At 32.1% G+C, this 13,347-nt stretch overlaps 1 protein-coding gene across 4 annotated transcripts in view; it reads left to right on the top strand.

Moving 5' to 3' along the window:
- The window catches only part of NAA15 (N-alpha-acetyltransferase 15, NatA auxiliary subunit), an 82,173-nt gene that overhangs the window by 31,832 nt on the left and 36,994 nt on the right, over nt 1–13,347 (top strand). For 3 of the 4 annotated variants that reach the window (XM_031942714.1, XM_031942712.1, XM_031942713.1), the window contains exons 2-6: nt 687–771; nt 8,272–8,376; nt 9,180–9,337; nt 10,300–10,434; nt 10,988–11,141. In XM_031942714.1, the coding sequence (XP_031798574.1) occupies nt 687–771; nt 8,272–8,376; nt 9,180–9,337; nt 10,300–10,434; nt 10,988–11,141 (637 nt within the window). Of the gene's footprint in view, nt 1–686; nt 772–997; nt 1,099–8,271; nt 8,377–9,179; nt 9,338–10,299; nt 10,435–10,987; nt 11,142–13,347 lie in introns of those variants that run through there. The other variant, XM_031942715.1, reaches the window with a different exon arrangement.

Raw genomic sequence — 13,347 nt, forward strand, 5'->3', positions numbered from 1 at the left:
TATATGTTAATTTGGGTGTATTCTTATTTTTTTATGTTGTCATGACATAAGTATGAGCAATTAATATCAATTTAAGTCTGTATTTTTAAAAGCATCTTGTAGTTTTCCTTTAGATCTTGCATTCTGTATTTGGTAAATGGACTTCCACATATTTTATACATTTTTGTAGTTATTTTCATTTAATTGCTGCTTCTAGTTCTTCCTCTTGGGTTTTATTGGTAATGTACACAAAAGCTGATGATTTATATGAGTCTGTTTTAGATCCTCCTTTACTAAAGTTCTTAATTGTTTTTAATTCAAGTATACAACCCATGATTTTGAGTGTTTCTATAAAATTATAGTGATCAGTTTTATTTATTCATATTTGTTGAACAGGTAGTGGCATTGGGCATCTGATGTGATTATATCTATGTAAGATACTCGTGTTATAGAAACATCTTTGAATAATGAAGAGCTGCCATTTGTCAGAACTTTTTAGTTAGAAAATTCCTAGGGGCACTGATACAATAAGTGAGTCACCTACAATCACACAGTTAAAATGTGCCAGAGGCAGGACTTGAATACTTTTTTCCCCCCGGCTACAAAAAAGGCTCTCTATTGTCTGTGACCTCTTAATGTACCGAAAAGAGTATTTTGCAATAATTGCTAAACTTCTTTTCTAATATATATATATTTTTTATCAACAGAGATGCTACGAACATAAACAATACAGAAATGGATTGAAGTTTTGTAAACAAATCCTCTCAAATCCCAAATTTGCAGAGCATGGAGGTGAGTTTAAATATCTTTTTTTAAAATTCTGGAAAATAGCTGTTTTATTTTAAAACTTATTTAATGTAATATACTTTTAGATAATAAGTATTTATTACTGTTCAGGAACATACTTCACTTAGCAGAATTTAAACTTAGTATTGGCAGAATTAGGGAATGAATTTGTTTTATCCATCCAGTAATATAGATTTATGAAAATCTGACTCGGGAATATTGCCTTATTTAGTAATTCTCTGCCTTCTTTGCTGCCATTGTGTGACTTCGTCAGTCTACCTTCCCATTGGCTAGGGACAGTCAGAGGAAACAGTCACCATCCTGCAATTTAAGGTGGGCCTTGGTTATAATTTATTAATAGTGTTGTTGTGAAAATTATAGTTTGGACCAGTATTATTTTCTGCCAAAGATTGGATAGCCAGAATTTTTTTTTGATAGCTAATTTATTTGGTAAAATAATCTTGTTGCTTTTTTATACTACTTTTGTTTTTAATTTTATCTGATGGATTGTTCTTGGTATTAATCCTCAAATTCTTCACCTTTGCAAAGAATGATCTCTTCAATTATTACCCCCTTCTTTACTTTTATTTTTACCATGTGAAACCATCAGAACATACAAATTATTTTATATCTTTTAGATTTTGTTTCATAAAATGCTTCTTTTTATTTTGGGACTTACTTGGTTTAATGTACTTTGGTGAGGAGTAATGCTCTTAGTAAAATATTCTGGGTTTGGTTTGAAATTTTGCTTATATAATTTTTTTTCCCCGTGTTGGTTGCATTTAAAAAGCAGGCTTTAATGGAAGACATTTAATAATTTCTCATCAAAAGAGAAATTAATTTGATATGTGTGGAGTTAGTGTTACTGTTATTAATACTTTTTGCTTTTATATTGTTATGATCTGTCCCTTTCCCAGATCCAGAGAACCATTCCTTATAAGAAAGATGGTTTAAGAAAAAAAAAAAGAGGGGAAAATAATTGTTTGGTAAAACCATTTGCTTTTTCAGTTGTAGTGGATAGCATATGTAGTATCTATTACCCATATTTCCCTGACTCTACAACAAGTTGAGGGAAATATATTTTCTTAGCTCTTCTCTGAGACCAGGATTGGGCATATTAGAAAGCATTGTTTCCCTTTTTTGTGCTTTTCTGTTTATATTACTGTTGCCATTGTTTTTCTGCTTTGCTTCCTTACTTAGACAGCTGTGATAAAGCTGTGAGTTTTAGAGGCCAGGGAAAAGTAGCTGAGTGGAATTATCAGGTTATTATTTTATTATTATTTTTTTTAAAGATATTATGGCTCACAAGTCTTAAAAAACAGTCAATAACCAAGCTTGAAAATCTCCATCAGGCTCTTTATCTGTGTTCTAAGTAAGTGTAGGCTGATCTCCTCTCTGCAGGAAAAGGTGAAAATACCTCATAATTACTTCTCTACATTCTAGGATATTGGGGACAGAGACATTTTCCTAATAGTAATATAATCTAAGTTTAATTGCAAAAAAAAAGAAGGATCTGAGATGGGAGTAAGACTTGACCTTTGTTAAGAGCATATAGAGTAAAAGTATTATTGTTAGGTGAAGGGAATATACAATAATGGCCTGAGGAGGAAGACAAGTGGATGATAGTAGAAGAGATCAAAATTATGTGGGAATATGACATGTTCATCCTACTGATGATGTGTCATAATATCATAAATATCATCCTGTTTGTTGTTGAAGCTATCCTAAGAATGATTTCTTAAGTCTGTAAAGAATGACCTTATCTTAAGGCTATTAAATACTACAGTATTTTATTCACTTGTGCAATTAGGCCACAGAATATTAAACATTAAAGAATTGGAGCCACAAAAAAAGTGGGTGATTCCTTGCTTATTGAGGAAACTATTTGGTGATCTGACAAGTACAATTGAGAAGTTCATTGTATTCCCTAGTCATATATCCCACAAAAGAGAGCCTCCCAATATGTGTAAAATAATGATTCATGAGGAATCATGCCAGAAAAAACCTAAAGCGGTATCAAAAGTTATGAGGTCTTGATCTTTAATTTCATTCTAAAACTTTTGATTTTGGGGGGTGTGTTATTTATATTGTTTTTAATGTGTTTTGGGTTTTTTTGATTCTGCTCATTTTTCCCAGAATTAGTTCACATAAATCATATGCCACATTTCCTCCCCCACCCCCCTTTCCTTTCTTTTTGGTGGGGAGAGGCTGCTCTATTATAAATTACAGAGGCAAATGTTGTATTTTCCTTACTGTTACCTACTGAAGGCAAAGGATCCTGAAGAGAAAGATTGATCTTAGAAGAGATTTGGTTAAAAAGGTAGTGTCTGAAATTGGGATTAGACTATGGCTTAATATAGGGGATATTAAATTCCTGACCAAAGATAGAGTACATCTAACAAAGGTTGGGAAAGATGCTGTTGCTTAATATCTTTAAAATTTAATGAGGTCTTTAAATGAAAATGTTAGGGAGGAAATTGTTTAGGTGATAGTAGATTAGTAGTTGAGAGATTCAGTTTATAGGAGACAGAACCCAAGAAAGGAGCCACCCTAAAAATCTGAAGGTATATGCCCCAAATTTAGGCACTGAAAAAAGAGGAGACTTTTACCTAGCTGAGACTTTAAAATGAAAACATGGTTGTTTGACTAGATAAGTAGACTTTATGAGGAAGAAAATGAATAGGTAAAAGTGGGGAGGAGGAATTTTATGTGTATATTTCTTTTTCTGAACTTTTAGACATGAAATAAAATAAGCATTTCTATATGCTTAGTAAAAGAGAAAAAATGTATACATGAAATTGCAAATCTTAATAATTAAGTTTTATGATAAACATAAAATTTGTAAAACTGCCTAGCTTGTCTATGATTTTCTTCCCTTAAAAAAAAAGAAAAACAAACCTTTTTAATTAACATTTTTGGTTCTGACATTATTATAATATTCCATTTATTCCTCCTTTTGCACCTTCCAGGAAGCTGGTCCCATATGACAAGTAGGATTTTTTGGAGAGGGAAAAGAAAAGAACACAATTGAGTAATACTTGAAAAAGTCTGAAAATGTGCAATATATAACAAATGTAGATCTCTCTGAAAGGTTGGGTTGGGGGTATTTATTTTCTCATATCCCTTCATTTGAGTCCCACTTTATTTATAATTTCATTAAATTTACATTTGATTTTATGATTTGTTCTTTAGATTGCTGTAGTTTACTATGTATATTGTTTTCTTGAATCTGCTTATTTCACTCTGCATCAGTTCCTATTAGTCATATACAACAATTCCCCTCTTCCCCTTTTTTGTGTGTGGGGGGGTTGCCCTATTCCCTTTTCTTCTCACCTTGTATTTTAAAAGGAGGGGGACAAGGAAGGAAATTGGGCAAAGAGGAAAACATCCTTTTTTTTTTTTTTAAACATGTGTGGTCAAGCAAAACAAATTCCCTCATTGGTAGTGTCTGAAAAATGTATGTCTTATTTTGTACCTTGGATCCATTATTCTCTTTCAAAATTTGGTATCATGTTTCCTCATTAGTCTTTTGGAGTCATAGTATATCACTGCATTGATCAAACTTGTGTCTGTCAAAGTTGTTTCTTTACAAGACTGTTTTGATATAAAATGCTCCCCTCTTTCTGCTCAGTTTACTTATCATTTTATACAGTTCTTCCCAGGTTTCTCTGAAGTAGTCTCTTTCATTAATTCTAATATTCTATCACATTTATTTTCTCATTTGTTCGACCGTCCTTCAATTAATGGGCATTTCATTAGTTTCCAGTTCTTGGTTATAACAAAAGAATAGGTATAAATGTTTTTATACATATACATCTTTTTCTACTTTGTTCTTTTTTGGGCACAAGAATAGTAATGGTATTGCTGACTCAAAAGATGTGTACATTTTATATGCATATCTTAGTTTCATTTTTGGTCATTGTTCCAAATTGCTTTCTAGAACATCTAGACCAATTCATAGTTGCACCAACTGTGTATCAATGTGCTTGTACTCCCACAGTCTTGCCAGCAATTATCTTTTTTTTTTCCCTTTCCCCCCATTGCCATTAACAATGAAATATAATTTAAATGTACAAGGTCTTTAGATATTAACTAATTATGGTTCGAAGCCACATGACATTTGAAAATAAAACTTTTGCTACTAAAAACAATGTATGTCACCTATCAAAACTCTTAATATCTGCACACATAAAAATTTTTTTTAAGATGAAGATAAAAATTTACTCTGAGTTTCAAACAAAAACCTTTGTAGATGAGATGTTTGTGAGGTTCTCCCTGCCCCTAGTTTTTGAAAGCCATTAAAAGAAAGAATTTAAAACAAAACATTGTAATTGTTGTATAACAAGATTTTAAATCATGATTTTCTAAATTAATAAAGCAAAAATCACATTGTTCTCAGTAAAAACATTTTAATGAGAAAAAATTTTAGAGTGAGCAAAAAGGGCTTGTGTTAATAAATAAAATAAAGTTAAAATTTCTTTATTTCATTATCATTTTAAAATTTGTTTTTAACACACATCACTAATGTAATGCATAGATTCATATATGAATGTATCGGTGGACTTAACTATTAAATAGAATCTGCAAAAATGAAATTCTAAAGTTTGTACTTGGGCTTAGAAAATTAATTTCACATTATGAAGTGGGAATAGGAGAGATCTGAAAATAATTTAGGATTTTGAGTAGACTACAATCTCATTGAGTCAGAAAAGTGGTCTAGCAGCCAAAAACTAATGGCAGCCTCAGACCTACATTAAGGGAAGCATAGCTTCTAAGAATAAGAATATGAACATATATTCTTTGCCCATATCCAGATTCCTATGGAGTATTGTTTTCTGTTTCGGGCACCACGATTAAGAAGGGTATTGGTAAATTGAAAAGCATCAGAGGAGGCAATCCTGGATCTTAAAAGGTCCATTATAAATGGTCCTTTGGCAAAACTAGGGAGTCCTGATAAGTGTGTTTAAATATTTGAATGTCTTGTGGAAGAGATAGTAGATTTGTTCTTTTTGTCTCCAGAAGATGAAATGAATAGGTTTGGTATGCTAATGATTGGAACTATCTAAAAGGAAATGGATCGGGCCACTTCTAGATGGAGTGGGTTCTCTATCTATCAGAGACCAAATGACTTCTTGTATCTCTAGTACCTAAAGAGTACTTAAACTCAACACTTTCAATAAGTACTTGTTGTATTGAGTTGAATTAAAGATTTAGCTATGAGTTGGTATACCTACACATTTAAAGACAATTTTATATATAAATCTATACATTTAATAAAAGTTCTCAAACTTTTTGGTATTAGAACCTCTTTACTCTCTTAAATTATTGACCATCTCCCTTTCAAATCCCAGAACTTATATGTGGGTTGTATCTAATAATATTTACTTCATTAGAAATTAAAATGTCTGTTTTAATCTTGTGGACCCCAGGGATCTCTGTACCATACTTTATTAGGATATCAGCACAACACTGGCTTTGGAGCAAAATTATGTGTTAAAGATAGGATGATCCTATATACATTTCAGAAGTTAAAGACTGACATGCCATGGGGCTTCATTTTATAAAGATGTTTAATGTATACAATGGTTTTGCAATATGAACCCCAATCATAATAATTCTGTGAGATTACATGATCTTTTCTCAGTAGATAATATTACCACATATGATAATTAATACTTGTCAACTGTGTAGACTAGAAATGTAGGACTTGGTACAAGTACTCCAAAGTAGGTTAAAATGTAATTGGAACATGTATGACCAAAAAAAAAAAAAAATTCAATACAATATAGATGATATTAATTTATAGTTTACTAAGTTACTGGTTTCCAGGCCATTGATGTAGAACCTGTTAAACCCCTCCCGTCCCCTCAGCAGGAGACATGTATTATGTAAAGATAATAACTGGCTATAGTTTACCACCCTGAGATACAGTTTTCTCATCTGTAAAATTAGGGGATTAGAGTAAATGGACCAGAGGGCCACCTTTGATATCATTGATTCTATTAGCATGTGCCAATCTCATTCTATTCCTACATAACTAAAGTCACATTGATTATTTTCTTTTGTATTTTGATTTCAGTTCTGCATGTACTTGATATTTTCCCCATGTTTCCTGAACTCCTTCTTAAATTTTAGCATTTGTCATTTATACTTTATACACAGGATGTCCCAGAAGTCTTAAGCCTTAAAGTTTAAAACTGTGCTAAGACTAAGAGACTACTCGAGTCTCTCATGTTCAAGTAGATCTGCATCCAGGGATGCAGATCACAGCCCCTTCATGCCTAACTACCTTGTACTCTTCTTATGCACGTCTTTCTGTAAGTTCTTTATAGGAGGTAAAAGCATTCCTAGCTTTCTTCAGTCATCAAGGTACCAGTGGATCACTCTGGATATCCTCTTTTCATTGCTTGCTCTTAACAGCCTGTCTTCTCTTCCTATAGTAAATTTCCTTGATGGTATATTTCAGTCCTATTCTTATTTTAAGTTCTTTTGTTGGTTGTATGTTGCTGTTAGCATTAATTTCTAATTCTCTGAAGAATGTTGTATTGCATGTCTGGATGCCACATAGCAGCAGTGGTATGTCAGTATTTAAGATGGGTATTTATTTCCATGGGAAATTTGAAGTTATTAAGGAAGATATGTAATTTTTCTAAGTGAAGCCATTACACTCTTCTCCTATTCAGTTCCAGACCCAACTCACAATCCATGAATATTGTCTATCTCCCTTATACATATTAATGGATAAACTATAGATTTCCAGTCAATACCCATCTGGAGGATCTCATTATCCACACAAAAAAACTATTTAGTTTGAACTCTGTAATAGATAATCTTCTCTCCCACCATGGCAATCATACAACTTTTTATTACTAATTTTTTCCCCCTCTCCTGTTGTTTATGACCAGGAGATTTTTAACTAGAGTTATTTCTGCCATGTATTTCAAAGAATCTTGAATGACTGGGGTGAGAGTTTTTAAAATCATTCTTTTCCTTTACCAAATCAAATGTTCTTGGGTTTTTTTTTTCCCCCCCAAATCAAATTATAAGCTCAGTGGGATCTACATTTTTCAGCCACTTGTAAAGTGATAATGATATGATTATGGATCTGTTGTTGAATATCACTTGTATAAAAGCTTACTTGTTCCCTACTAATAGCTTCATTGGGGGACCCTTGATTTGATTTATGTGTAGCTGACACAATAAAGAGCTTCTGTAGATGGGAGAGTAGATATGCGGTTTGGTAATTGTTAATTGTTTTCTTGGTCACTTTCTTTTCTTTTCCTTCTTTTTCTTTTGGTGTGTGTGTGTGTGTGTGTGTGTGTGTGTGTGTTAGTTGTATTAGTTGTAAACATGGTTTGAGTCCTGTTCCTTCCCCCTGCAACTTTAGAATCTTCCCCTCCTTTGATTCATTGCATATCAGTTCCTAAATGCTTTCACAGTTGTCTTTTGGCTATGTTGACGTCATTTTTTTTTCTTTTTTTTTCATCTTCATTAAATCTTCTTTAGAAACTCTGGCCATGAAGGGACTAACATTGAACTGCTTGGGAAAAAAAGAAGAGGCATATGAACTGGTTCGTAGAGGCTTAAGAAACGATTTGAAAAGCCATGTGTGTATCCTTTTTGAGATGGATTTTAATGAGGAAATCCCACATTTTCAGTCATGTAGTAATATTAGCTCCTCTATTTTCATTTCTACTCTAAAAATTTATAGGTTTTGGCATCCCATTATAGTAAATATGGAAGTTCTTCCCACACTAAATCAACGATGCCATTGTGTGTTGATTATTAAATTATTATGTTTATTATTATCAGCAGGTATGATCAGCTACATAGAGAAAAATTCAAAAATCATATAAAGGAGTGAGGAAAGAAGAGAAAATATCATTAAACTACCTTTGTGTTTTATGCCATGGGATATACAAAAAGCATAAAGGATAATCCTTTTCTAATAAGTATTAAGTAGATTTTACCTTGTTATTGATGTAGCTAATTGATTTATCATAGCTATATTAAGATCATTCTTGTCCATTGTAAACACAATTTGACTAATAGATTTATATAGCATAGTGTAATGGAAAGAACATTTATTTTAAGTAAAAAGATAATATCTAGATTTCAATCCTTTCTTCAGATATATTTACCTGTGTGACTATGAGAAAGTAATTTAAAATTTTACTTGATCTTAGTTTCCTCATTTGTAGGGAAAATTAATATTGACTATAGATTATTTACTTTGCAGACTAGTTGTGAGGAGTATGTAATGCAAATTTTAAAACATATAAATGTTAGCTATATTATTTGAGAGCTCATATACATAATTTACTCTAGTTTATATGGCTTCTTACAAAGTATAGTTTTAAGAATGTCCTCTTTTCACTTTTAAGTTCTGTAGTGGCCTTAACTAATTCCTTTAGGTTGGCATGTTTATGGTCTTCTGCAAAGGTCAGACAAGAAGTATGATGAAGCTATCAAGTGTTACAGAAATGCACTAAAGTGGGATAAAGACAATCTTCAGATCTTAAGGGACCTCTCTTTATTACAGATTCAGATGAGGGACCTTGAGGGTTATAGGGTAAGTATACAGAAAAGTAAGTGTAGAGAGTATTTTAAGGACATAATACTGTACCCATTGCACCCATTGTAATACATTGTTATTTATTTTCTGTAAAAGAGAACTTTGAATTCTTTTTATTTTGATCTCTTGATCATCTTGATCATCTTTATCCAACTGTAATTTTTTTTGATGTTAAAGGCAACTGTGGGTTACTTCAGAAGGTTGCATCTGATCAGTTACATAAATTTGACTGTGTGTATTGTCTCAAAATATCAAATTGACAGTACTGTCATCAATTTGTTGACGGTATATAGATATTGCATTTATTTCCTACACTTTTTATAGTTTTAGGGTTCTTTTCATTAACAAGTTAATCTCAGTGATTCAAATTCTAAGAGCTAAAATTTTCATATTTCTTTTGAAGAAATTGCTATTCTCAAATATTTTTGGTAGTTCTGGTTTTTACGTTGAAACCTGTAATTTACACTGAAACCCTTCTGATTTACCTTAGATTTAGTTCTTCATTGTTCAAATAAAATATCCATTTGCCACAAACCTCCAGAAGGTTTTTTGGAAACTTCAGTTTCTTGCATATATTTCTATTGGCACTATCTTTGACCATTTTACTTTTTATTGAGAAGGGTTACTCTAGGAATCAAGATTGGATATTCTGTTTTATGTGAAACTATATTTTTGTATTTGGAATTTTTTTTATTTTAGTGTGAGTACATTTAAATTTTTTTTTTTAATGAAAACAAACCTATGCAATTTGATTGTTTTATATAATTCTTAAATGTTGCTTTTTCTGTAGCTCTTAATATATCCACCAAATCATGGTTTGTCTTTTGCTCCTTACTGCTTGTCTTTTGTTTATAAAACCCCAGTTTATTTGCTGCAAAACTTAGCTTAATGTATTATATGATATAGTATTCTTAAGTATCAGAATAACAACTGGAAATATATTGATAAAACTTTTTCAGGAAACGAGGTATCAGTTACTTCAACTTCGACCTGCACAAAGAGCCTCATGGATTGGCTATGCTATTGCATACCATTTATTAGAAGATTATGAAATGGCAGCAAAAATTTTAGAAGAATTTAGGAAAACACAGCAGGTAATATATTAGGAATAAAATTTTATAAGCCTGATGTTGAAATTTTGTTATTGTGTCTAAAATTTTAACACCTTAAGTACTGCATGGATTTTATCACTTTTATGAATTCAATTCATAAAGTAGTTCTGTCTGGGTGCCTCATTGTGTCATGAAGGTGACCCTGAGCTGTTGAAGGCCATGTTAGCAAAGTATAAATTCCCCCACTGTATAACAAGTTTAAAAAGCTTTGCTATATACCCTGTATTGGTATCTGGTGTTCGAATACCACTCTAGATAAATTTGGAGAACATCAAAATGCTGATTTGGCTGAGAGGTGAATAGCTTTTGGTCACAAGTCTTAGAAACGAGAGTATAGGAATTTTTTGAGGACTTGTCATCCATTTTGGTAGGGGGTGTTCTTACCAATGAAATCATAAATTCTTGAAGCATAAAAAAAAATCTCTTAATCTAAAGTGTTATCCTTTTATTTTTCTGTGTATTTTGTGGATGTAGAAACTTTTTGATTAAAAAAAACAATTATGATAAAATGTTAATATTGTTCCATTTGCTGCAGACATCTCCTGATAAAGTGGATTATGAATATAGTGAGCTTCTTTTGTATCAAAATCAAGTCTTGCGGGAAGCAGGGCTCTATAGAGAAGCCTTGGAACACCTTGGCACTTATGAAAAGCAGATATGTGATAAGCTTGCTGTCGAAGAAACCAAAGGTAATCTCTTCAAAATGTCATTTCCTTTAATATTTAGTTATAGTGAGAAGGGGGTTAAAAACAGTTAATTGATGGCTGATGACAATTAAATATAATTTATTTAGTTGAATTCTATCTAACAGTGAAAGAGCAGTTAATTTCTATGACAAAAACATTGTCCTAAACCAGGGAGAGTCAAAATAGAATATACAGAGAAAAAAAATATTCCTAATGTATTTTGATGCATATATCAATAGACAAACATTTTGCAAAGGTCTCACTGTGATTTATTAACTAGGGAAAAGGACTTAGTTTAAAAAATATTATCAATTTTAATGAGTTCTTTATTACATATCTTAGAAATGAGACTTATCAGAGAAACTTGGTGCCAAGATTTTCCTCTAAATTAATGGTTCCTCCTCTTATATTACTTGGATTGGACTTTATGCTATTATTTTTTCAGTTTTATATAATCAGAACACTTGTCTATTGCATCCTCTGTGATCTTAACTCATATTTGTCAATGAACTTTTCTCATCCTTAGATATGAAAGATAATTTCTTCTTTGGTCATCTGATTTGTTTAGGATATGATCTTGTTGCTTTTATAGTTGATATTAATCAAGGGAGCCTAAGTAGACGATCAAGGAACTCTCCAGGAAGGCCAGGGAAAGAACACACAGTTTCCCTGTCTGAGTCAGTACATCCCCTACAAAGATTGGCTGAGACCATCTCAGACTTGTGGGAAATAGTATTGGGTGGGAAATGGGCCATTTGACTCTTACCTCAGGAACTTTCAGTGAGTTATGTAATTTCTCTGAGTACCACTTAGCTAGACTGTAAAATTAAGGCTAATATCATCCCAGTCTACCCCACAGGTATGTTAGGGTTATATGAAGTAATGTTTGTAAAGTAGTACTAAAATGAAAATATAGAAATAGTGAGCTATCAAAATAATCATTGGTAATTATTAATTATTCACTAACTAAATTCCTGAAATGACCATTATCAATCTAAGGTGTTAATTATTGCTGAAGTACTTAAAGTAAAATGTTGTTTTATTTTTATTTTATAAATATTTGATTCTTTACAAGCCACAATGAAGAAAATTACAAGGGATCTAAATCTCCATTCTTCCTTACTCTAAGGTTTATTAGAGTTTTTCAGTCCACTGCGTTCTTAAAAGTACTATGAGTTTGGTTTATTAGCTAGAATCAGAAAATCACACCTCAGGTATTACAAAGTGAGGAGGTAGGGTATTTGGGAAAATGTGCCAGTAGAGTTTAATTAAAGGGCTAGTGGTTAAAGGTGGATGAAGGCAAGTCATTTTGATTCTCTTAATCTCATAAAAACAGTGTTGTATTTTATAAGTATTAAGTATTTTATAAGTACTCTCTTGCTCAATACAAGGATCCTGTGATAATACCTGTTCTCCCCTACATCATGCTTTTAAGCATGATGAGTTTCCAAAGATTCTTTCTTGGTTTAAAAATTCCTCTCCCCGACCCCTTCCCCCATGTAGAAGATTTTAGGTATCAGGTATAATGAGAAAGCCTTATTAATTACCTACTTCAATGTTTTTCAACTTGTTGGCCAAAGATCCTTGGACCTTAGGCAAGAAATATGTGAACCCATTTGTAGAATAGGCATGATTATTTTTGACCTTTAACGCCAACAGAATGTGCAGAGTGGTTCAGTATAACAACATGAGAATAAATGTAAGGTCTTACACGAGGGTTAATAAAATTAGCTTCTTAGAAAGCTGTTCATATGAAAAAAAAGATCTTGGGGTTTTAGTGTCCTCCAACTTCATTATAAATCAGCAGCATGATGTGGCAACTGTTGTATTACTAAATCTAATGTAATATATGACTACAATCGGACATCTAATGTCCAAGATCAGGGAGATTAGAGTCCCCTTGTGCTCCAAAATTCATACACCTCTGGAGTATTATATTCAGTTGTAGCAGCCATCATTTAAAAAAAATGAAAGAGATACATGCTCATTCTCATATACATATTTACAACTTTGGTAAAATTGTTACTAAGTTTTTTTTTAAATCAAAGAAACTATTGCAACAATTAATACTACTTGGCAACTTTGTTAATGTCTATGGAGAAGCCTTTAATAATAGTCATGGGGACTTAACCTTTCATGCCCCTGTAGATGTGCTTTTCACGATACAGAAGAAACAAATGAAGGAGGGGTGTGGGAAAGATGAGAAGTG

Source organism: Sarcophilus harrisii, chromosome 6 (genome assembly GCF_902635505.1).
Source record: "Sarcophilus harrisii chromosome 6, mSarHar1.11, whole genome shotgun sequence".
Lineage (NCBI taxonomy): Eukaryota > Metazoa > Chordata > Mammalia > Dasyuromorphia > Dasyuridae > Sarcophilus > Sarcophilus harrisii.